Here is a 25374-nt window from a genome sequence, read left to right on the forward strand (position 1 = left end):
TTGGAGACCGCTCGGAGGCCGTCCTCTGCTCGGCGTCCAATAATTCAACTGTCTACCCACCACTAACAGTCTTCGATCATCTGTCCCGATCCAAACTATAATTTGAGTAGAAATGTAAACTTAGAAAGGGATCGTATTCAATTGCGATCGGATTTTAGCCATAATCCGATCACAATTACAATGGGAGCCCAAAAAAAGACCATAGAAAAGTGGATCAAAGATCTGCACTCATCTGCATTTCCTTCTCAGACGACCAGCTAATAGGAGTAGAAGTGGTTTATACAACTTCTATATTTTCTCTTAAATTTCTGTAAGATCTTTTGATACAAGTGTTTTTCTCTTACTTTTGTTTGTTGTTATTCAGAGATTATGATATGATTGGTCCATAAGAGTCTCTGATTTTGAAAACAAACTTGTCTGATTTCGACTAAATAAAATAATGAAGTCTAATTTAACCTAATCCCGAGAAGCATAGATTGTAAATATTTGTGTGAATTTTGGCTAACAGGTATGGTTCCCTTAAATCTAAGCCAATCAACCTTTTAAAATTATTATTATTTAAAAAAAATAAAAAAATAAAGACAAAAAAAAAATGTTCAGATTACTGATTAGAGAAAAGGTCATCCAGCATAAAAATCTGTGAAAGGCTATTCAAAAAGCATATATAAATTAACAGCTTAAGTTGTTACGACTAGCCAAAAAAAATCTAAATTTGAGAATTTTTGCAAAACAGCGTACCTGTATCAACCAACCTTCACTTATTCTGCAACACTATATGCACTAAGCAGGCCTCACTTGCGAGACAACCTACTGCCTAATTAAGCATCACCAGTAATAGAACAAGAAGCTTAGCCAACATGGACGACAGTAACAGAAAAACAAGATTACAAAGAATAATTTTCTTAATTAATAGTCCTTTAATTGAGATCGTATTTACACGTCAATACTTTGGTCTTCGAATCAGACCATTAATTTAAATCCAGGTTCCTCCAACGAGTTACCACAAATGGAAGGAGAAAATAATTTCTTCCCCTTTCTGTTCCAGGGAAATGTTGAGTATTCCTAGGAACTAATGTTCACATAATTCACATGTTGATTAATAGACTAACTTCTGTAGCAACTGAAGAAGCCAACGAGAATGCACTCTCAACAAACAGCTCCCAGAACCAAAGATCTAGTGCAAGAACAGATGAGAAGATGATCAAGGCCAGTGTCTGGTACCTATTAAGAGGCCAGCCTGAGAGCTTGGCCAATTCCTTCAGGAATGGCAAGGAATGAACATTCAGCTTCTTGTTCTTAATGGACCAAGCCGTTATCCATTGCACATGAGAAGGGACCATGTCAAACTCCTCGTGTAGCCGTCTACCCAAATCTGGCATGTGGCCGCCTCCATAGAGAACTGCTATCCTCTGGTGCCCGCAGTTGATTGATCTCCTTAGTGCCTCAATTGCCACTTTATTTCTTTCACCAATGATGACTGAATTTTCCTCTATTGCAGCAGTTATGTTAGTAAACCTTCACAAGGATGGTCCAAGAAGTGCCAGTTAGATAAAATATCTCAATTCCTTCAAACAAAGAAAAGGTGTAAATTATAGGATATGCAACAAGTACAAAGCAAGCAAGACAATCCTTATGAAACACAACCTCAGATAGTGAAGAAAGGGCCAGCACTCACTCAGATGTTAATCGCTTGGCTAAAAAAATCTTTAATGCACCTCCAATATCGAGCCTTGATAGAGCTTCTAGTTCAGTATACTCTGTGCTGTAACTTTCAGACGGTGAACAAACACTAATGATAATAAAGAGCCCAACAAGTGGCATGGGGAACACACGTGAAACCCACAACAGCTTAGATTTCCATGAACCAAGATCACCAGGAAAAGAAGGCTGAATTAAGGTTCGTGTCATTTCTTTCGCAAGTGTGAAAAAGCTTTCGCCTCTCTCATCCTGTTACAGAACAAAAAACGACAAGTAGGTTGTTACAATATCAAGTAGTTCAGTTGTGACTATAAGTAAAAAAAAACAAAGATGGACCTATTACTAACTTATCATCATCATCAGTATTCATTCCACTTATTTGGGATCAGCTACAAGAATCTTATCATTCTATTAAAAGCTTTGTAAGACTATATCCCTAATAATATCCAAATCAAATTATTCATATTTTGTTACATTGAGCACCATAAGGCTTATAATGAGCACTGAGAAACAAATATTAATTAGTTGTTATTCGAGGTTCTCTTGAACTCTTATCATATTATTAAGGGTGTGTCCAAATCGAGACTAAGATAGCTCGTTTAGATAGTTTCTGACTGGAACCAGTCAATTCATTTGTCCAATGGTTCATTCAGGATACATCCAATCAACTGAGTTGAATAAGATTTTGTCTATCTGCCAATAACTTTTATCTTTAGCTGACTTCATGAGCATCCAGTCGACTCAGCTCAGTATATTCAGTTGACTTATACTCATGATAGTCGACTCAGCTAGTTAATGTGACAAGCAAATTTGTCCAATAGTCACATGAATTAACTCAATTAACATTCTAGTCAACTCAAATCAAATAGGGATAAAGTCTTTGATCAAACACATGATTCTAATCGAACATCGATTAAGCCTCTTAGTTGATTGAGACAAACGTCAGTTGACTCAATCTCTAATTTTGCTTCACTTGCACCTTATAAGCCCTCGTAATTCTTCAAGATAAGCTTATGCTTAAACTACGACCAAGAACTCATGTTCCCCTATTGAAAGCACTTAATCAAGCCTATCTAACTTGAAATCGTGAACTCAAAAGATTACAAGTTGCATAATCTTTCATGGCTCACTTTCTTCTAGTTGTCGCGACTTTAAGTCCTCCAAGAGTTCATCTTTGGTAGGTCCTCAATCCCTCATATGCATTAGCTCACAGCCTACTCCACATGTCATCCTCACTGTCACCAACAAAGTCCATTTCTTGCGACTCCTATTAAAGCTATCAAACCAACTCCAATTACCCCATCCTGCAATCCCTCGAATGTCTTTGGCCTCCAGCAGACCTAGGATGTCCCAACCATCTTGGCCATGCAAGTCAACATCACAACTCGATCTCATCGATTCACAAACTCTATGAGCTTCATATGCATGGTACCAGCTTCCAACAAACTCCATGCACAGATCAGTAACACGTACAAAAAACTAACTTAAATCCTTTTCACCAAATACATCAAAATGGGTTAGTCGACCACAACAACTCAAGGGCATGATTGCACCAATAAATCTAACTTGTCCTCGTTTCATCTTCTATTGGAGCTAAAGCAAATTGCTATTTTCCCAACGGACAAGTTTTCTAATCCATAGCGTGATACAAGTTATACTATAGTCAAAGGTCACTTTTAGCCTAAGAGGTACACAACGGCAATCAAAACTACATATGCTTCTCTTCATTTTAACAGTACATTCTTTATCTTATTAAAGATATTTTAATCAATACTTACAATTGAATAATAGATCTTAAATATTTAAACTATTGGATGTAGGAATTTCATGTCAGGCCATTTCAAAATTAATCTTTGGATTCTTTTGTTATATTATTAAAAACATTTCCATTTTTTCAACTTTAGTTCTAACATTCAAGGATTAAAATATCATGTCGAGCCAGTTCGTTCCACCCGCTAACCGACACGACCCTACACCAAGTCTCGCGGCAGCGCCCCAGTGATTGCGCTGGAGGGGTCGTGCTAGATCTGAAAATAGGACTTTTTTAATTGAAACTGAGAACTTACGTTGATTATCTCAATAACTCCTAGCTAGGATAGGGATAATTCAAAAAAGCTTAATTAAACCCTAATAAAATTATATAATTAAGTATATATTTTATTTATTTTAATTCTAAAATATATAATAATTTTTTTATTTATCTCCATTTTTTCTTTTTTTTTCTTTTTTTTATTTTTAAAATATTTTATTTTTAAAATATTTTATTTTTAGTTATTATATTTTATATTTAAAAAATACCGCAAAGGATTAGTGTGACTCCCACGGCCGCAGAGGGGTCGTGTGAGCAGCTCAGACGTTTTAATTAAAATTTAATTTGATTATCTTAATCAACTCCTAACTATGATAGGAATAGCTTAATTAAACCCAAATAAAATTATCTAATTAGCAATATATTTTATTTATTTTAATTCTAAAAATATATAATATTTTTTATCTCTATATTTTTATTTTTTAAATATATATAATATTTATCTTCAATATTTTATTTTAATTAATATATTTTATATTTATATAACAACAAAACCATATCGGCACATATGGTACCGAAACTGTATTGTTCTGATTATAAACCGAAACTCCAATACGACTCGGGATTTTAAACCATGCTAACATTAACCATACATTCAAAGTTTTTTTTTTCACGATTCAAGCTTCAAAGTTAATCTAATTATTCTGTTATCAATTACCAACTCAAGTTTTTCTCCACCTATTATCTAAACATTGATAGAGTAAAATTCAGTAAATAGGCAGTTAAAGAAAACATTGCGATTCACTTCCTCAAGAAATAAACAAGAACTAAAAGGTGTCTGGCAAGCTATTATGTTCCTGGATGAGAAAATTCCAATTATTATTAGAAGGAAAAATGGCTAACAGTGATCATCTTCCCTAAAACTGAAACTTTTCTAGGATTCATTGGCATTGGAATAAAGAGGGTGAATGATGATGAAAAATTGAGGAAACAGCATAGATTGAATAACCAACCATCTACATTAGAAGCACAAGGGAACTCCACAATTAGGAGGCAATTGTAGGTTCTATTTAATAATTTAGCTGATAAGATACACTGGGCAGAGAAATGAAAATTTAACAAAGTTAGGTACCTGAAGAAACTTGAAAGTCTCAAAGTCAAGGTCTGCGTGTTGCCATTTTTCATTTTCATAATCAAGACAATCCAATTGGAAATCAAGAGAGAGAATTCTAGCCATCTGCCTTTGAATGAATCCAATAATATTAAAGCCTTTAGATTTTGAGGACTTCAACTTTCCTTTGGATTTTGAGTTTAATCTCTTCTCTAGGCTCTCCCTGCTTGCTACCATCTCATAAAGAACACAATCATAAGACTCAAGTCCCATCTGAAGGGTCTCAAAGTATCTACATCAGGAGTTAAATAAAAGGCAAGAGATCAAAAAATTGTCAAAGAAAAAAATGCCTTTAATAAAATGTTTCTAAAAATATTTGTTAGCGTAATCACCTTATTAAAAATTAACAATAGCAATATCTTTAAATATGAAACCCAATGCAAATTTGAAAAGAAAGAAAATTGTGTAGCCCAATAAACTTACACAGGAGATAATAGTGTTATTAAGATTTATTTATGTCATGTCTGCATGTACAAAGGTTAAAAACTCACTGGGAACTTTATATTATGAATAAGCAATAAGATAAGTTCACATACCAATCTAAAGATGGAATACTTGTCATGAGTCAGTAAAGTTCATGTCTTAGTTTTGTCAAAGTTCCACAGATACACCTTTCTTATCTTTGACAAACAGAATTACTAGGTGGTCACCTCTTACGATAATTAACTTGCCCATTCCACCATATACAATGTTCTGATTTGTTTGTAAACCAGAAATACTAATTTAGAATGTGATGACCGCACTATAGACGGGCACAGTTGCAATAGTAGCTTAAAATACGGGCAAATGATAATTAACCTATAGTGTAATCAAGAGAGCCTAAAATCGATAGCAACAACGCCAGCAATGTATGCTCAGAAAAATTTCATAACAAAGAAACCTTAGAAGATTGGAAACAGAAGAGCATACAGAGTACAGGTTCCGATTGGACTTGTGCCAAACATCCATAATTTATTCATTTGGAAAAAAATACGTATGATAAAACAAACTTAACAATGGGAGAATCGACATACTGCTTATCTGCAATATGAATCGTCGATACCAAATCAACCTGCAAGGACCAGATTCTAATCAATCATCCGAAATCCATCATGTTAGTCCCAGGCAAACAAGATAGCACGAATGAAGCAGACATGCCTGAAGAAAAGGGTGAAGAAACGACCAAGGCAACCTCTTCCGGTACCCGACGACGGCGGTCTGCAGCTCGCCGGCGGAAGAACCGCCCCGCTTGAAGCGCATGAAGTCGGAGATGGAGTTGTCGTGCAGGAACCTGTCGGCAGCGGGATCCTCGTCGATCGAGGGGGAGATCTTCGGGAACGCTCTCGCCGTGGCGAAGGACCCCGGCGGCCTTAGGGTTGCGCAGATCCTCGATAATCTCGCCGCAGGAAGAGAGCGCGAGCCGGGTTCGATTAGGGCGCGTGAGGATGAGGGGGAGGCGGCGGCGTAGATCAAGGAAGCCATGTCACTCTTCTTCTGTTCTACTCGCTCGCTCGGGAGGAGGAGGAGGAGGAGAAGAAGAAGAAGACAAGGCGAGGGCGGAGGAGCTTATCAGTTATCCTTGTGGTGGGTAATTTGCAACTCCTAAATCCACATCCGCAGAGTGCCGACGGTTCCACTCAGCTGCGAGCGATTTTTTGACTCCGCACGAATGATCTACCGCCGATCTACGTTCTGGCTAATGGACAGCCGTATAGAGGAGGCGGGCGACTCGTTGAGTTAGTTTTAAACACGGAATTAACTTCATATTTATTCAAATTGATGGGTACTGATATTTTCTAATCTGCAGCCTTTGTATCAAAATTTGGCGTGAAATTGTTTTCGTGATTTGAGGTCTGCTAGGTTTTGGGTCATTTTCAGACCCTAATTCGGGACTATGGAAGTCAATTGGATTTAGACAAAATACATATATCTACTTATAAAGATGTAAAAAAAAAATCAAATAAAATCAAACGGTAATTTATTGACCAATATAAAAGTATTTCATAGGGGTGGTGTAATGATAAATCACTCAGATAAAAAATTAAAAGAATCAAAATTTAAATCTCATTGATTTCTGAGTATATATGAGTTTTACTACAAATTTAATCCAGATAAATTTGATGGAATGCTGCCGTGCCACCGTTGATCAAGATCAACATGTTAGCATAGGTGTTTTGCCACATGTTTATTTCAGTAGATTTTATAGTCACTAGGATAAAAATATTTCAATAATTTATTTATCTATATAATTATGAGACCCAGGATCACTTAGAGTATTCATATTAATTTTCCTATTACTATATCTAAAATTTAAGATAAATAACTCACTTTATTAAATTTAGACAATCACTTTTCACTACACACTATATTAATTATCTTAAAATTTTATCATCCTTAATTTTTTATTATTTTCTTCTCTTTCTTCTATTTTTTTATTATTATATTTATAGAAGGAGTGGAAAGAGAGAGATGAAGTGAAATGAGAGAGATTAAAAAGAAATATTATTTTATTTTTAGGATAGTGATTTCATTCACTGAATTTGGAGAATCACTATTCATCAAATCTAAATTTAGAGAATGGATAGGGTAGTTCAGTAAAGATTTTTTAACTACCCAATCTAAAACTTAAGGTAAAATCTTTAAATAAGATAGCTGATGTGAATGCTCTTAAGGAATAAAATAACACTTCTCCAATTGATCAAAATCAATTAAACAATTTAAATAATAATAGATGAGGATAATTCATTTTTTATCATTAACTATCAATTTAGACCGGTAATGAGTCAATGTCTATCTAATAATAATAATAATAATTTTTTTTTATTGACATAGTTGATTTATGCATGAATGAATGTTTTAATATATTTTATCATCAATTTTTAGTAAATATTTTATTGAATGTTTAATCTCTATCAAATTTGTGTGTTAAGATAAATGTTTTCTGTAATTTATATTTTTTCATAGAATGTAGCATCTTCTATAGAGGCCGTCAAGGTGATGACTAACTATCAAACATCACATTCCAATCAAAATTTCTTAAACAAACACTGCTGGAAATAAAGGCGATTTGTTGGATTCAGAGGTGTCATTGAACAAAATGGAAGTGCCTCTACCAGTGAATCACGCTCTTCAATTATTATACGAATGCTTGAGGCTTCCATACCACTGACGACTAAGTTGAATGATTTAGATGGACAAGTGGCCATGGAATAGATTTGGGCACGACCCAAGGGTCGGAGCAATGATATCAAGCAATGAGTCACTATGGAGATGAATATGAATTTAATTGGAATAAAAGATTATATCGTTCATCTTAAGCGGTCTAGCATATTGTTTACATAATAAAAATATAGATAAATAAATTACGAAAGATATTTTATCCTTATATGCAAAGGCATCAAATATCTAACAAATTATTTTGCACCGTTAGATATATCGTTGGTTGGTTATGGAGATGATAAAGGGTGACATTAGTAGTGAAATAAAATCGTCACATCAAATCCCTACAATGACTTTAAATGAGTATTAGTGTTAGAGATATGACTAAGCAACGGTGCCTCACTCTTTATAATCACCTTTTGAAATATATATGTTTGAAGAAAGCTAATGATTTTAAGACCAACGAGTAAAAGCTTTCGGCATAGCACAGATAATGGGTACGTAATATTTTTAATGTAATAATTAAAGATTTGTTAATGTAACGGGTATATATTTTTTTTAAATCAACTAGTAAAAGCTATGTCAATAACTAAAATTTAGCGGTTAAAATAATGATTTAAAAACTCTAGGAATATTTAAAAAATAATAATTCTTTCCTTTTTTGGCACTATTTTAATTCATTCCCGAACCAGGGATTATAGGAATATTTAAAATAATGATTTAAAAACTCTAGGAATTATAGTTATTTTTTATTACAGCTGCCCCACTCTTCAGCCTTCGCCGTTTCCCTCTTTTCTGCTGCAATGAATGCCCTGGGAAACGGGGGAGGGTTCTGGTGGTGGCGCCCCCTCCATCTCCACAGGGAGCAGCACTACCGGAGACGGAGGCAGCCCAAATCCTCCTCCTCCTCCTCCTCCTCCTCCTCCTCGGAATCGGTAAATCTCACTGATCGTGTCTGGTTCCTCTCTGACTTCCCCCTCAAGCAGGCCGCCATCGCCGCCTCCCTCACCCTCACTGGAGACACCTTGGCACAGATCAGGAACCGCTTCCTTGTCCGGGGCCGTCGCTTCCTCGAAACTTCCGAGGATAAGGTCAGCCTCCTCTCTCACTCTCGCAAGGCAGCTTTTTTCTATGTTGTCCAATCTTAACCTTCATTGGATTACGCTGGGGTTCGGACCACATGCTAACTGAGGTGACTTGATATGGGAAATTTGACATAATTTTAGCTCTTTTTACCACTGATGGTACACCTGTCATTTATCCTGTTCTGAAGCGGATGAAATATGCAGATATACTTGTCGACAAAATGCCCGTGTGACTTTTGTTTTCTGTTTGTCTACATGAAAAGGTTTAGGTGGCTGCTTCTCTAGGTTTTATCATAATTCCTTTCTCACATACATGGCCACCATAATACAAAGAAAAACTTGTTTGCTTGTTGCAGTAATGGATTATCCATGTAGATGATACGACGTTCCATATATTTTCCATGTTCACTGAAAATACTTTTAAGAGCCATAGAATTCATTGTCTAATACTGCTTATGCTAACTTTATGGTATTGCAAATGGACCAAGTGTTTGTGTGTAAGCTTGATTTTCAGCTCGACAAAAGCTCCTACTAGATTTTTATTGCTGTTGTTGTTGATCAATAAAGTAGCCTGCTAAACTCACAAACCTCAATTCTGTTAATGTTCACGAACAAAGCTCAGAAACTGTAACTGTATCAAGCCTTGTGAACAATTGATGAACAAGTCTCTTTTCTTGCTTATAAACTCCTTCGTGGGCTTTGGTTAAGCATGCAATACAAAAGATAGTTTGATGTCTTATATGTACAGAAGATATATTATATATGTGAATAGTATATGAGTTTTAAATATTCAATCAAGGATATTTAAACTATGTCTAGACTCAAAGTTTTTCAGTATTAAATTCTGAATTTATTGATGTCATGAATACTATATCTCCAAACTATTGTAAATATAAAAAATTTAATTACTGCAGACTTGTAGCATTATTACAATTTACAGAAAGTTCATTCAAATGCACAGATGCATATGGACAAGTTCTTGAATCGATTTTTTAAAAATGTAATAACCTACCTTTCTTGGATTAAGCTTGTGCTTTGTTATAAGAACAAGTTTGGTTTTAATTGAAGTTAGTAAACAGTAAAGCTCAGTCTGGACCTATAAACTTTTGATAAATAGGTTTGGAGAGCTTGGTTTGATCTACACAAGTTTTTCAATAAGCTTACCTTAACACGACTGAGCTTTGCTACTTGGCTTATTTGTAACTCTAAATTTTAATGCTTTGTGTTGATTCAATGATTTCCATACCTCTTTTTTCTTGGCATTCTTGATTCTTAAGCAATTTGTTGATGTATTGTAAAATGTGCTAATGTGTGACAGTCTGTTTGTTTGAAACCGTTTTTGATGTAATTGTTCACTGCTTGTGTAAATGTCTTACATGGTCCTACTTCTCTAGGCTAGGTTTACTGTCTTCTAGCTGCTCATTAAGTACCTTACTCAAAATTTCATGTGGATTCAGTCTGGCAACAAAGTTTCTTTTTGATAGAGTAGAATCCATTCAGATCAAGTTTACACTCATTAGAGTGATATTTTCATACCACCAATCGACGAAGTTAACTAGCTTCTTGTGGAAATTCAAATCAATTTAATAAATATATATATTCCCGCTAGAAAAATTGAATGCATTTATACACTAGTTGTGATCATTTTGTTTTAATATTATTACATGTTCTATTTTATCACATATTGCTTGTTGGATATTGATAAATGGGCAGTTATCATTATGTCTATTTTGGTTGTTCATCAGTATTCAATCTTTTTTTGTTTGTTTGTTTCTCTGTAAATGCTAAAATATCAAACCAGCTCTTTTTGTAGAAAAGGTAAGGGCTTGACCAAAAATATCATAACGGCGACTTGAGCTTCTCTACCGTAGCATGCCGAGCCATGTGTTGGCCTTTCTTTTGTTATAAATTTGTCACGTGAGTTGAATCCCACTATATGCAACTTTTTTAGTATCATGGATGAAAAAATTCCTACCGTTATCATTGATTTAGCAAACTCTCTTAACGAAAACAACAACTGGACTTTTGGGACTTAATATCTCACACATAATCCTTTTAATACAATCGTCTTATTAACTGTTGCTACATTAATTGTTTCTTGGAGCTCGCAATGATTTCATTTTATAGAGAATAATACCAGCACCTTTTGTCACTAGGGCATACTTTCAAGTCATGATTGGCTTCGTACACTACGTATGGCTTCCTATGGCTTTCTTCTTTATGGTCCAGGCTCATATGCATGGTATCAATTTCTTGATCGTTGTATACCTGCACCAACTTTTGTAAACCTATCACTGAAGGTAATTTGGTTGTAGCTCACCCGTTGCACTAACTGAATTGATTATACATGATCTTTTGGTCATTTTACCAGATAACAATTGGTTTTAACTAGTTGTTGCTTCATGTCATTGCAGGTGATATTAAACCAAATCGCACTTGGTCCATGTGTTATTGCTGTTATCTTTGCTTGGAACAACTTATGGCTTGGCAAATTAGCAGAATTGCCATCCAAATATCAAAAAGATGCCCTTCCTACCCTTCTATATGGTGATTCCCTTTCCCTATGCTATTTTTCCTATGTTTTTTCTCTCCAGGTCTCTACAAGATAACTAATTTGGTGCTAATTTCATCATGATACAGGTTTTAGGTTTTGGATTCCTGTCTCTATAGTTAATTTCACGTAAGTAATCTTACCTATTGAATTTGCATACTACCATGAGGTTCAAATAGTTAGAGCTTAGATTCCTATCTAAATTGATTTACTAGTTTTTTTTAATGTTTTTATCCGTCATCCAAGAAGTTGAACTTTAAACTTTTTTATGCTTCATATAGCAGGGTTTTTTTGTTGTAAATTTGTGTATCCAGGCATGCAGAAACTAGGAACAATCCACCTTTTTTTCTTGTTGATGTCTGAAGATTAATGCAGAATTTCAAACAAAATTCTTGTTAAGGATGCCATCTCTCTTTGCCACTTTTGCCTGATACCTTTCATAAATTGAATTTTTTACATCCTTGAAGTACTTCTTATGACAGAATATTCTTGATATTGAATCTTGCTGTCCATGAAGATTTGGAGTTAAAACTATCTCATCATCTTATTACATGAATCTTTATGCATTTCAATACACACACACCCATTCATCAAAGTCAACAACACCACCATAAAACCTGCTATTTCTTTTATGGTTCAAGGAAAGTGCATTTGAAATAGAATTCATCTTCTTCCTTAACAAACTGCTTCTGTATCCTGATCTTATTTAGATGATTAACTTCATGCTTCAATTCGTCAGGGCAATCCCTTTACCTGCTCGTGTTGCATTCATGTCGACATGCTCCATATTTTGGAACTTCTATTTGTCTACAACCCTAAGCAAACAATAATCGATTAAAAAGTCACCCGGCAGCAGATTCAAATACTTGCTCCCACAACTTGGAAGAAATCCTTCAATGCATCGCGGCATCCATATGAAAGTGCATAACCTTGTGCTGGCGTTCATTTAAGCAGTGTATGGACGAAATGACTTCTAGTCTGTCTTGTTCATGCATTAGCTGCGTTGCCTGCTCTAGCCGTTTCTTAGATTGTTTTTGGTTTTATGAGAACAATACCTTGTTCCTATCTTCATGTTTTCTACTGGTTTACTAGCCGGAGCTTCAAAATTAATATACTTCCCATCAATTGCATCTGAAAATATTTGATTCCCTGCATCGCCTCTTAATACTGGCCGCCTCACTTGACTGCTTGGCCGATTTCTGGCGACGCCATTAATTTTTAGCTTTGATAGCTTCGGTTATTTAAAAGTTATTTTTCTTTGACTATAAACTCATTCTGTGATTTACTTTCTTTCAAATTAACTAGGTGGGAAAATAGATCTGGTCAAGCCAAAGTGATGATCAATCCGACTATATTGTGAACTGCTCAATATGATCGTGTCAGGGAATAATATGGTCGGGAAGTTGATCGATCAAATTGGGTCGCGTGCTAACTGATTCCGTTAATACCTGACTTGCAAGTATAAGAGCATCACAATGGGATGTTAAATGAATATTATAACATTTATTTAACACCCCTTTTCATTGTGAATAAATATTATAATATCCATTTACAAGAGAGAGGAGAGAGAAGGTATTTAAAGATTTGAACATTTTTGAACATCCTCTCTTAATTTTTTAATATTTTTTTCTTTTTAAAATTATAAATTTTTTAATATTATTTTTAAAACTAATAAAAGGATGAATAAGTGAATGGTGAGATTATATTAATGTTAAAAAAGGATATGAGTAAAAAAAAATATGTTGTTATAATGAATATGTGACAGTGAATCTCGTATCTTTTGATGAAATGATGAATATTATAACACATTAACGTTGCGGATGCTCTAAATGGGATATCCAATTCGATCCGTTAAAATTGGTAAACCGATACTGATCGACTTCATAGGTACCTGTGCTCGAGGTTTCCATTGAATCACCGTGATCAAAATGTCGATGGAAATTAACAAACTTAGATCAGCTAATTCCCTCAAATTAATCAGTAAAATACTCACCAACAACAAACAAATAATGTATCCAATTTTTTATCAGCGAATCTTCGGAGTCCTAATGAATCCCCCTAACAAACCCTAAAATTGTGGTGTGCAAGAAACACAATAATAGCAGCGGATTAATGAATCAAACCTAACAAACCCAAAAGGGGAAAAAAAGGAGACGCGGGCAGGAAAAAAAACACGCATAAAATTGGAATGATCAGAGCTACATACTGTACAGATTACACACTTGGAGTCATCAATTGAATCTCGAAATTATTCAGTATAGAACTTACAATCTTCTTGCGCGCGCGTCGAAATTACCATTCAGCGACTCCTAAGAAGCTGAAGCCACAGGTCAGAACAGCCAAGCGTACGTTAAAATGACGTTTTTACGGGAAACCAAGCAACAGATTGTTATCGATAGATCGAATGGGGAGGAGGAAGAAGGAACCTGAGAGATCGAGGGGTGAGGCGGCGCGAGAGGGCGCGGAAGAAGAAATTGGCTCCGTGGAGGAAGATCACCACGCCGGTGCAGCCCAGCACGAAGAGCTCGAACATCCTCGCGATCAAAACTCTCTCTTTCTCCCACGGCTAATTAAAGAGGGCTTTTGGAAGAGCAAGGAGTACGCGAAGTCTTCCCCGATCAAGCAACGCTAATTCATTGGCTGCCTGCCTGCCCGCTTGACTTACCGTGGAAGCGAAACGAGTTGATCCAGCGGGTCCCACTCCACGCAAGCAAAGCCAATGGGCGAGTAGGAAACTGCATCGGTGGCCCACATCAAGTATCGCACCGTTGAAGTAGAGCGTTCCATAAAAGCCCCTTTCATTATTTGTTTTAATTCTTAAAAATAAATAATTTGATAAATATTTTTATAACTGATGTGGCAGATTTCGGAGGTAGGTCAGTCGAGAACTCCTTTAGATGTTCGCTTGGCTGGCTAAATACTACTTGTGCTCTTTGTATCGTAAAGAAGGGTTTTTTAACCAAGATTAACACGCAATCAGAGAGCATCCGTCTTATTCCGACAATGCCCTTCAAATGCTTGAATGAGAATTTGAAGGCGATATGTGATTTACCTTTTTCAATTTTGTTACGGGGCCAATGATAAAAATGCTCGGGATCAATAAAATCATCTTTTGCTTTATTAAAAGAGAATTTGAATAGATAAGAGAGTTAGAAATGAAAGAAATGCTTGTATAAAAATGAATGATGGGGATGGCATTAGAAGTCCATGTGTTATAGATTAAAGTCAAGATAGGTCAACAGGATCATTCCACTTGACCTACTTAACACAAGCCGTTCCACCATTAGGCTCAATTGGCTCGAGATGCGAGGCTCCTCCATTCCTCTAAGCCCCGCTAATCCAACTCACATCTCAGCCCCACTGATCAAATTCTGTTCTCAGCCTCGTCGATTTGACGCTCTTCTTTGCTCCACTGATTTGTCGCTCCTCTCAGTCCTGCCGATCAAACTTTCTCATAAGTCCACTAATCTAATGCTCCTATCGTCCCTCCGTTCGATTTTGCCGACCGAACGTCCTGTTCATCTCCACACAGCCCTATTAATCCAACACTCTTCCACTTAACTAGCTAAATCCATTAGCCTAATTATCTCATCATCACATGGGCAGGTATAACATGTGGGACAACGCGTGCGCTAGGGTAGCACGTGGGACAACTCGTGGGTTGTCAGAACATATGGAACATTATAGTATAATCGATATAGTGTAACCCCACACGATTTCTACAATATAGAACCTGAATGAAATGACATTTTGATATGATGATGTGATATTTTTCCTAATAGGACATAACATCCCATTAATTAGGAAAAAGGAATAATTTATTCTATAATTTATAAAAGGAGTCCGTTCTCATGGGCACATGTACGCACTTAAAAATCATCATATATATTTCCCTATCTATTCTTCTTCTTCCTCACCTCTCTCGTTGGAGACTAACTTGAACATCAGAATGGTTGAACTAGAGCACTCCTGCCCTCCATTCTAACTCTTTTTCTCTCCAGCTTAACAGACGTTCCTAATGATCCAGCTCTCTTTCTCCCTTGACGTTTGGTGACTCTGTCAATGTAGAAGACAACTATCCAATGACTCATTTATCGAGGATATGAGGCAGGAGCAATGAGCATATTTTCTCTTTTGACTAGGGATGACAATGGGGCGGGGCGGGGGAGGGTTTGCCATTCCCATCCCCCGCCCCGTTCTCATTTTTTCGAGTTCGGGGATTCCACGAACCCGAACCCTAACCCACGGGTTCGGGGATTCCCCATCCCCGCCCCATTTCTAAATTTAATTTATATTATTATTATTATTATTTAATAATAATTATTAATGATAATATTTATATCAATATCAATATCAATAATATTATTATTATTAATATTTTCAAAAAAATCAATATTAATATTAACACTATTATTAATATTTTTTAAAAAATCATATTATTATTTATTAATATTAATAATTATAATATTCGGGACGGGTTCAGAGATGGGGATAGTATTCCCATACCCGCCCCAAACCCGCCCCATCTCCGAAAAATCGAGGATCCCCATCTCATTTCGGATTTTCCCTGCGAGACCCCAAACCCGCAGAGAAAATTGTCATCCCTACTTTTGACTATCATCTTTCTTTTATAAATTTTTATGTATTTATGATACTTAAATTCTTCTATTGCAACGGTCGTCGTTCCTTATTATTTTTCTGTTCCAAGACATCTTGATAACACTTCATTCATAATGAACATTAACACTTATCTGTTATTACACCAAATATTCTCTCAGAACTTTACTCCCTTTTTATCAAATTCTGATACTGCGAGCCTTTTGACTTTAAGATGATTTCGTAAGCATCGACTTCTAAAATCAAGTGTCATTGGGTTTTCGGCTTATTTCCCAGTACCTTTTACTCTAACTCCAACTCTTGAACATCTAACTCTAACCTTATGGTAGAAAGATGAATAAAAACAAAGGTGTAAAGAAAAAAACATAGCAAGAAGTTTCATTATTCTTTAGTCTTATATTAGAAGTTTTAAGATATATAAATTGGTTTATATTGATTAATATGTATTGATGATGTTAATAAATACGTGAGAAGAGGTTCTCTCTCTTATGCATAGGTACGCAGGGAGTGTAAATTCAGAGTCTGAATTATACTGAACCAATTTAATTCGTGTACGAGAATGACCTAGGCATGTTGAATGCAAAATCAGACGAGGAAAACATTTGCCCAAACGAATGAACTAATATTTTGCCACAAATCATTTTGCTACATATTTAAGTGTGCAACGGACATCGCTTGCTCGACAGTGTACATATGATAGCAATCGGGTACCTCTCAGTCCACCGTAACCATCAGTATTTGATGTGTATCACGGTTGATCCTGTCCGAACCAGGGGTCAACGGACACTGGGCACGTGGCGCTCCCTGCTGAATCCTCGAGCGCTCCGGCAAACCTGCAGCAAAACCGAGCCGGGAGGGGTGTCCCGGCGACGGCCCTCCAACGCTCAAGTCAAGCGAGGAATAGCAAAAAGGTGGCCTCAAGATGAAGACTTTTTCATAACTCCGGTGAAGAAATGGAGGCCTTATATAGACCTCTCGAAGAAGCCTGAGCGCGACAATCAAAGCAACCACCTGCCTTTGATCATGCCCAGGTATGGGTCTGTCAGAAGGACGTTCATGAGGCCATACTGCTACTGTATCAACCTTCCCGTGATGTAACGGCAAGATCCTCCATCGTGCGATCTTGTGTACGGCCTAATCATCAGACATCTGCCAATATCTCATATCCCGAGCCGGGCGCATAGGCCGCTCGGCCACCTTTGTACCCTCGCCCTTATATGGGCTGAACGGACAATCCGATCGGCCCTTTGGCCCCAGCCGAACGGACTCCCGTTCGGCCCTTCGACCATCCTACCTTGGCGTCGGAAACCCAAGCCCATGAATGGGTTATCTCTAGCTCCGCTCGGACCTACTCAGCCGATCGGCGCGGCCCTCAACCGCTTAGTCAGTCCTTCATCGGTCCTCAAGCTGAGACCCTTCAGGAAGTGGGTCCCCCATTCTTACCACCGGATCAACGGTTAACCATTGTATTTTAGGAAACAGATGACCCAAGAAAACCTCGAATCTGTTGGAGTGTATACTGAAAGCCTAAGTTTTGTAAACATTCATTATGAATAAAGAATCACATTTGGTCTAATTATCTACATTTGTTTTGTAGTTGTTCATTTAATTTATATTGTAGATAACATAGTATGTGGTGTCACATACAGAAGATGATGTTATCAGTACCTTATAAATTATAAACAGTAGCTCACGACCAGAATGGAAAGGAACAAACCATTAGAAGGTCGTAGTGTAATTAGGTATTAGTTTATCTTGACTATATAATTACACTAGTACACTCAGAGTGTATTGAGTAGGACCATTTGAGGTCGTTCCTTTTATACTGACTTTATAAAAGAATAAAGACCTCAGTTATTATGGAAGTGTGTGCTCTTAATCCTAATATAATAACAAGCACATATGTTTGATATTTATTTCTTTAATTTATCAATGGGTGAGATTTAGTTCGATAAATCAATAAACCCGATAAATTGGGAAATGGTATCATTCATAGTGTGTGTTGTTGATTATAGAAGGAAACTGTGTCCTAGTGATACTAGGTTGATAATGTCCTCAAGAGGAGCTCATAAAGATTGTCATGTTAAACCCTGCAGGTGGACTTAGTCCGACATGATAATAAGGTTGAGTGGTACTACTCTTGGTCTTAGATATTAATTAAATGAGTTGTCAGTAACTCACTTAATTAGTGGACATTCGATATCTTAAACACAGGGAGACTAACACACTCATAATAAGAAGGAGCCCAAAAATGTAATTTGGGATTGGTGCGGTAGTTCAATGATAGTTCTCTAGTGGAATGAATTATCATTGATAAAATTAAGTTGTGTGTTCGGGGCGAACATGGGATGCTTAATTTTATCGGGAGACCAAAACCAATTCCTCCTCTCGGTCCCTATCGTAGCCTCTTATTTATAGAGTACTATACCCACATATACCCACCTTCTATACCCACCTAAAGGGGGCCGGCCAAGCTAGTTTGGGAACCAAGCTAGGGCCGGCCTAAGCTTGGGTTTAAGGTGGCCGGCCCTAGCTTGAACCCAAGCTAGTAGGGCCGACCATAATTAAATAAAAAAGAAATTTAATTATTATGTGGAAGATATAATTTAAAGAGAATTAAAATTAAAATATCTCTCTTGTAAAAGATTTACAAAAGATTAAAGAAAGAGATTAGATCTCTTTCCTTATTTGTAGATTGGAGAGATTTTTTATTTTTTCTTTAAAATTATTCACATGTTAATAAGATTAAAATTATAGATATTTCCTTTTATTAACCATGAAGAGATTTTAAAAAGAAATTTTATTTTTTTAAAATTTCTGGAAACAAATAAGGAAAGTTTTAATTGTTGATTGAAACTTGTCCAATTTTTTCCTCTTGATGTGGCCGACCATTAGAGTTTATTTGGGAAATTTTATTTTATTTTTCTCAAATAAATCATGTCAAGGAAATTAAGGAAATTTTATTGTAATTAAATTTCCTAATTTGCCTAGGCCAAGGAATATAAAAGAAGGGGTGAGGGTGCCTTCACAAGACACAACCTCTATTGTTTTCTCTCCCTTTCTCCTTGGTGTTGTGGCCGGCCATTACCCTCTCCCTCTCTTCCTCTTGTGGTGGCCGAATACTTCATCTCTCTTGGAGTTCTTGTGGTGGCCGGATACTACTTGGAGAAGAAGAAGAAGAAGGAGAGAAAGCTAGCATCTCTTAGAGCTTGGTTAGTATTTTGATTTTCTTCTTTGGTAAAGTTCTTCCTTTGTGGCCGAACCTTGCTTGGAGGAGAAGAAGGTGGTTGGTGGTTTCTCATCTCGGTAGATCGTTGCCCACACAACGTCCGAGGTTAGAAGAGGAATACGGTAGAAGATCAAGAGGTTTTTCTACAAGGTATAACTAGTAATTTCTATTTCCGCATCATGCTAGTTATTTATGGAAATAATACCAAATACAAGAGGTTTACGTTCTAGTATTTCGAATATGTTTTTTCGAAGTTATGTTCTTTTGTTTCTTTCTTTTCCTTGTGATTTGATTGTTCTCTTTGGTTAACCTAAAGTTATTTTAGGAAATTAAATATTAGCTTTCTATTAAAGGTTTTGTCTAGTCGGTGGTGGTTGCTCCCATATCCAAGAAGGCCATGTGCCTCGCCACGTCAGTACTGGGAACCTTTTATGGAAATTAATATTTAATGGAATTAATAACTTAAGGAGACTTGGGTCGAACGTGTTAAGTTCCGCAGGAGATCCAAGTCAAAACCTAAAAGAACAAATAGATTAAGTTTTGGATCAAACGTGTTAAGTTCCGCAGGAGATCCAAAATTTAATTTAAAAGAACACATGGTAGCTAGGAAAAGGTTCAGATCTTTGTACAAAATTTTTGTACAGTGGAACCTATAGGCTTTCCGAGTAGCAACCAACAGAATCATAGCTGGAGGTGGGGCAAATCTGTTTTAAGGAAACTGTGTCCATCGCAAGTCTCAAAATCTTCATCCCTTGGCTGCTCTGCACTTGGCCGCTCTGCACTCAACCGCTCAATCACTCTACACTCGTCTAGTCTACACTCGGTCGCTCGGCCGCTCTGCACTCAGTCGCTCAGCACCCAGCCGCTCTGCACTCGTCCACTCTACACTCAGCTGCTCGACCACTCTACACTCGCCTATTCTATACTCGGTTGCTCTACACTCGGCTGCTCTGCAATATGCATTCAACACTTGGTAGAAATCAACCCCTGCTAGCAGCCTGAGATTAGTTGCTTAGGTCATCTCGATAAATAAGTTGACTTTGATTTGGTGTAATTTCAATTCAGCTAATTCCCCCAAAATCTCCAGCAGATTGTCCAACAATCTTAAAATATATTTGGTTCTATTGAGATGTCCACAGAATAAAGTGTTAAGATGTAATAGACTCAACACCTCAGGCTCCCCTCCGCCCCGATTGGAACTTTGGCAATCAACCATGGGGAAAGGTCGGAGAAGTTCACTGGATTGAACTTCAAGAGGTGGCAGCAGACGATGCTTTTCTAATTGACCATGCTCAATCTGGCTCGGTTCTTGACGAAGGACCCTTCCAAGCATGCTGAGGATGCTAATGTTCATACCATCAGTACAATGAAGGTATAAACTCATTTTGAGTTCCTTTGCCGAAATTACATCCTCAACTGTCTTGTCGACTCACTGTACATTGTATATAGCATGAAGAGAATGGCTAAGAAGTTATGGGAGTCTTTGGACAAGAAGTACAAGACGTAGGATGCAAGGGTCAAGAAATTCATGGTGGGCCAATTTTTGGACTACAAGATGGTTGACTCTAAGATGGTGATCAACCAAGTCCATAATTTTCAAATGATTTTGCACGAGATCCACTTAGAAGATATGGTTCTGAGTGAAACCTTTCAGGTGACTTCTATAATTGAGATATTGCCTCCTGGCTAGAAGGACTTCAAAAACTATCTGAAGCACAAGCAGAAGGAGATGAACGTGGAAGAACTCATGGTTAGACTTTGAATTGAAGAAAATAACAAGTTTAGAGAGGAAAATATTCTTTCAGACTACTGTGAAAGCCAACGTAAACGAGCATGGTCAAAACTCAAAATGGAAGAACCCAAGACTTCCAAGATGGGACCCAAAGGAGGCATAAGCAAGAAATTCTTTGGGAAGTGCTTCAACTTGGCCAAGTAGATCTCAAGTCGTCAGAGGGTAAAAAGTCGAAGAAGAAGCAGGAGGCTAACATGAACAACAGACTAAAATTGGATAACCTCTGTGCCATGGTCTCTGAACTGAACCTGGTGGGTTCTGTAGAATCAATGCATGTTAGGAGAGTGAATAGCATTTGTGGCTTTCACGTTCATTTTAAAGCAATCGGAGATAGACACAGCAGAAATAAAGAGACTACAAACAATCACAAATACCAAGATTTATTTGGTTCGAAGCCTGTGACGACTCCTACTCCAAGGCTCGCACGTGAGAGTGCTTTCGATAGGTAATCACTAATTAATCGTAAAGAGTACACATACAGTCTTAAATGATTACAAACAATTTAAAAAGTAAAGAATACCGATGACTTTGTAGGATGAAATTTTCAGTAGAGTCGTCATCAGAGCTTTTGGACGTCGTAGATACTTTATCGGAGCAGTGCACAAAAGCGGAAGTTACTTAGAATGTTGTGTCTAATGCCCCACTCGAAGAGTGCAATTATAAGTTGTTGAAGGTGCCTTTAACCTCCTTGATGGACCTCCAGCTATGAAGTTTATCCCCGCAGCGTCGGAGACGATAATTTTCGTAATCTGCGAAACTTATCCGATCGAAGTCGCCTTCAAGCTCCTAGAAGGCGCCTTCCATCCCTGATCCAAGGCGCCTTCAGGCACCTGGAAGGCGCCTCCAGCTGCCACCTACGCAAAGCTTTGGCTAAGGCACCCGAGGCGCCTCAAACAACCTTGAAGGTACCTCAGACAGTATTCATCCTAGTATTTCCTTGTGCATCTCTTTCCTGCAAGGTATATTAGTCCATAAGTAAAATATACCCTGCAAAACAAAATTAGCATAATAAAATATGAATAATAAAGTAGTTGACAGTCTGCAGACTATCTAGTTCTGACTTTCGAATTTCCTGGAAACCCTAGGTGAAACCGATGTCTACTGTTCCCTCAATGGGGAATCTGTCCTCACCTACTCCTCTCAGAAGAAATTACCTTTTGCCAAATCGGTCCTCCAGACCGACTGGACTGTTGCTCAACGTCTGAGACTTCAGGACTTCATGCTGAACGTCTGCTTCATGACCCGTCCAGACTTCCACCTGGTCCGCGACCACCAGGATTTTCACCTAGAGTCCCCAACTCTAGGATTTCACCCAAAGTGCTCAACCCGTCAAGACTTCGCCCAGTCCCTCAAATCAGGACTTCCTTACCTAACCGTAGCTAAGACTTTCCACTTGCTTAGAGTCCACTAGGACTTTTGGCTAAAACAACTTAGGACTTTCCTGTAAGCTCAGTCACACTTGCTAGATAATAAGATAACTTAACTTTGAACCTTTTTGTCATTATCAAAACACCAGTTTGATCGTCTGATGATTTCTGCACCAACAATCTCTTCCTTTTTTATTATGGCAACCTAGTTCAACAGTTAAGTAAAACATATAGCAGAAGAATATAGCAATTAAAAAGATATAATAATTGTATCACAACATGTATATTTATCACAACATACAACAATATGGCAATTTTAATACTATGACAATTTTAGCTCCCCTTAATTTATTACTCTCCTTAATTTTTGACCATTCTCTCCCCCTTTACCGTATATCAAAAATACTTTAGGAAGAAAAAGTACTTATAGCTTTTTAAATATTATGAAATATTAAACAATATTTTAGAACAAAACACCTTTTTTTAAAAAAAATCCAAGTAGGAAATTTAACATAGCTAAAGAAAAAAAAAACTTTTGAGCAATACTTAAGTTTTTTAAAGGCTAAAAACATAATTTTTGAAACTTAGTTTTCCAAAAATTTATAACAACTTAGCCTTTTTATAAAGCTTTGACATAAAACTTTTAAAGGATACTTAAAGATTGTGAGAAAGAACTTAATCAAAAACTTAGTCAAAAAGGTATTTTATCAAGTACTTAGCTTTTGAAGAAATATTTCAATAAAACTTATTTTTCCAAAATATTTATACTTAGGGTTGTTTTCCAAAAATAGTTTAAAAAGTTTAAAATAGATAGTTAAGTACTTTAAAAATAATACTTAGTGAAGTACTAAACTACTTTGGTCAAAAATAGTTTAAAGACTTACAAAATTAACTTTAAAATCTTGAAAAAGAATACTCTAACTTTGATTTTTTTTTAAAAAAAAATAATGTCTTAAGTACTAAACTACTTTGGTTAAAAATACTTTAAAGACTTATAAAATTAACTTTGAATTATTGAAAAAGAATACTCTAACTTTGAAATGTTTAAAAAAAATAATGTCTTAACTCCTTTGACTCCCCCTTGCTTAATGCCTTAAAAAATTTAATTAAGTGTTTTAAGTTTTAGAGTCCTAGAGTTCAAGCATGAAAGTTCAAGGTAAAAACAACAACAAAAATTTCAAAACAAACATCTACTTTCCTTAGAAAAAATGTCTAACCTTTAGCTACTAGCTGTTTACCATAAAGTAGTAGCTTTTACTTGGTTAGTCAAGTTAAGTAAGTGTTTCAGTTAATTTGACTAAAATGGATAACTTAACTTGATCAATTTGACTTGGTATTTATTGCCCAGGCTTATATTGATACACAGACATAAGCATTCTGAAATTCAAGCAGTACTCTATGCATCTCACTCTATTCTAAGTATTTTTCATATACAAGCAAGGTATTCCTAGTGTGCTTGTTAGGATCCTACGTACGGCTAGAGAGGGGGGTGTGAATAGCCGACCCCAATTGCTCGCGTTTCTTTCTACAATCTAGGGTTAGCGCAGCGAAAACTAAATGCAGAAAGAAAACAGGAGAAGAAATCAAACCTCAACGCAAGGATGTAACGAGGTTCGGAGATGATACTCCTACTCCTCGGCGTGTCCGTAAGGTGGACGAGCCCTATCAATCCGTCGGTGGATGAGTCCCCGGAGAACCGGCTAATATCAACTCCTTATGGGTGGAGAAACCTCGCCACAAACACTTGCAACAGCAAGCTAAGAGTACAACAGAATACAAGAAGTAAATACAATGAATGTAACAATACAAGCTTGCCTTCTTGTCGTCGACTGAAGTCCTGGAAGCAACAACTTCACGGACGAATGCCAACAAGCAACTCAGCCGAAAGAAGCTCACGCGGGGCTTCGGAAGTGAGCTCAACAAAGCTCAGTCGAAGCTGAAACTTCAGCAGCAGAACAGAAGTTCTAAGGAGGAAAAAGAAAGAGAGGTCTGCACAGAAGATGCCCTCGTCTCCTTATACCTGCGAAGAAGAAACAGCGAAGAAACTAGCCGTTGCGTCACAACGGCTAGAACCCTGATCGGTCTGTGGACCGATCAGGCAACATCCTGATCGGTCTGCAGACCGATCAGGGAAGAAGCCTTCGCTTCTGTTCCGTCCCTGATCGGTCCACAGACCGATCAGGGAACCTTCTGATCGGTCCGTAGACCGATCAGGCTTCTCTTCTCTGCTAGTTTGCCACTGATCTCCTTCTGATCGGTCTCCAGACCGATCAGATAACCATCAGTAGCATACTGATCGGTCACTGATCGGTCACCAGACCGATCAGATGAGCCATGTATCATTGGATCGGTCTGCAGCCCGATCCAAACTTCTCAGCCCTAAACCTAAGGCTTCCACACCAACATCCGGTCAACCTTGACCTGTTGGTACATCATGCCTAGCATCTGGTCACTCCCTTGACCTGCTAGCACTCCCCGCTAAGTGTCCGGTCAATCCCTTTGACCCACTTAGACTTTTCCACACCAGATGTCCGATCATCCCTGATCCATCTGGATTTTCCTTGCCCGGCTTCAGGACTCTCCACACTGCCTAACATCCCAGTTAGGACTTTCTCGCTGCCTGGCTTCACTCACCAGGACTTTCCAACTGCCTAACATCCCAGTTAGGACTTTCCCATTGCCTAACATCCCAGTTAG

At 37.2% G+C, this 25374-nt stretch overlaps 2 protein-coding genes and 1 long non-coding RNA gene across 4 annotated transcripts; 1 reads left to right on the top strand and 2 right to left on the bottom strand.

The window, feature by feature from the left end:
* Positions 1 to 884: 884 nt before the first annotated feature.
* Positions 885 to 6579, bottom strand: LOC121985778. 2 transcript variants are annotated; one of them, XM_042539412.1, is made up of 5 exons: positions 6036 to 6576; positions 5912 to 5949; positions 4860 to 5130; positions 1676 to 1947; positions 885 to 1515 (listed from the first exon to the last, which is right to left on the bottom strand). In XM_042539412.1, the coding sequence occupies exons 1-5, from the start codon at positions 6357 to 6359 to the stop codon at positions 1086 to 1088; spliced, it is 1335 nt and encodes a 444-aa protein (XP_042395346.1). In that variant the 5' UTR covers positions 6360 to 6576; the 3' UTR covers positions 885 to 1085. The 2 variants fall into 2 exon arrangements, with proteins under 2 accessions (XP_042395346.1, XP_042395347.1); XM_042539413.1 differs by having other exon boundaries at positions 1299 to 1565; positions 6036 to 6579.
* A 2213-nt stretch (positions 6580 to 8792) lies between these two features.
* On the top strand, positions 8793 to 12820 carry LOC121985779 (protein Mpv17-like). The gene is made up of 5 exons (XM_042539414.1): positions 8793 to 9127; positions 11278 to 11421; positions 11536 to 11668; positions 11762 to 11801; positions 12412 to 12820. The coding sequence occupies exons 1-5, from the start codon at positions 8840 to 8842 to the stop codon at positions 12500 to 12502; spliced, it is 696 nt and encodes a 231-aa protein (XP_042395348.1). The 5' UTR covers positions 8793 to 8839; the 3' UTR covers positions 12503 to 12820.
* Positions 12821 to 13834: 1014 nt separating this feature from the next.
* LOC121987831 lies at positions 13835 to 14416 on the bottom strand. The gene is made up of 2 exons (XR_006113734.1): positions 14099 to 14416; positions 13835 to 13989 (listed from the first exon to the last, which is right to left on the bottom strand). It is a non-coding gene; the product is annotated as an uncharacterized LOC121987831 (long non-coding RNA).
* Between the last annotated feature and the right edge of the window lie 10958 nt (positions 14417 to 25374).

This window comes from Zingiber officinale, chromosome 5B (genome assembly GCF_018446385.1).
Source record: "Zingiber officinale cultivar Zhangliang chromosome 5B, Zo_v1.1, whole genome shotgun sequence".
Lineage (NCBI taxonomy): Eukaryota > Viridiplantae > Streptophyta > Magnoliopsida > Zingiberales > Zingiberaceae > Zingiber > Zingiber officinale.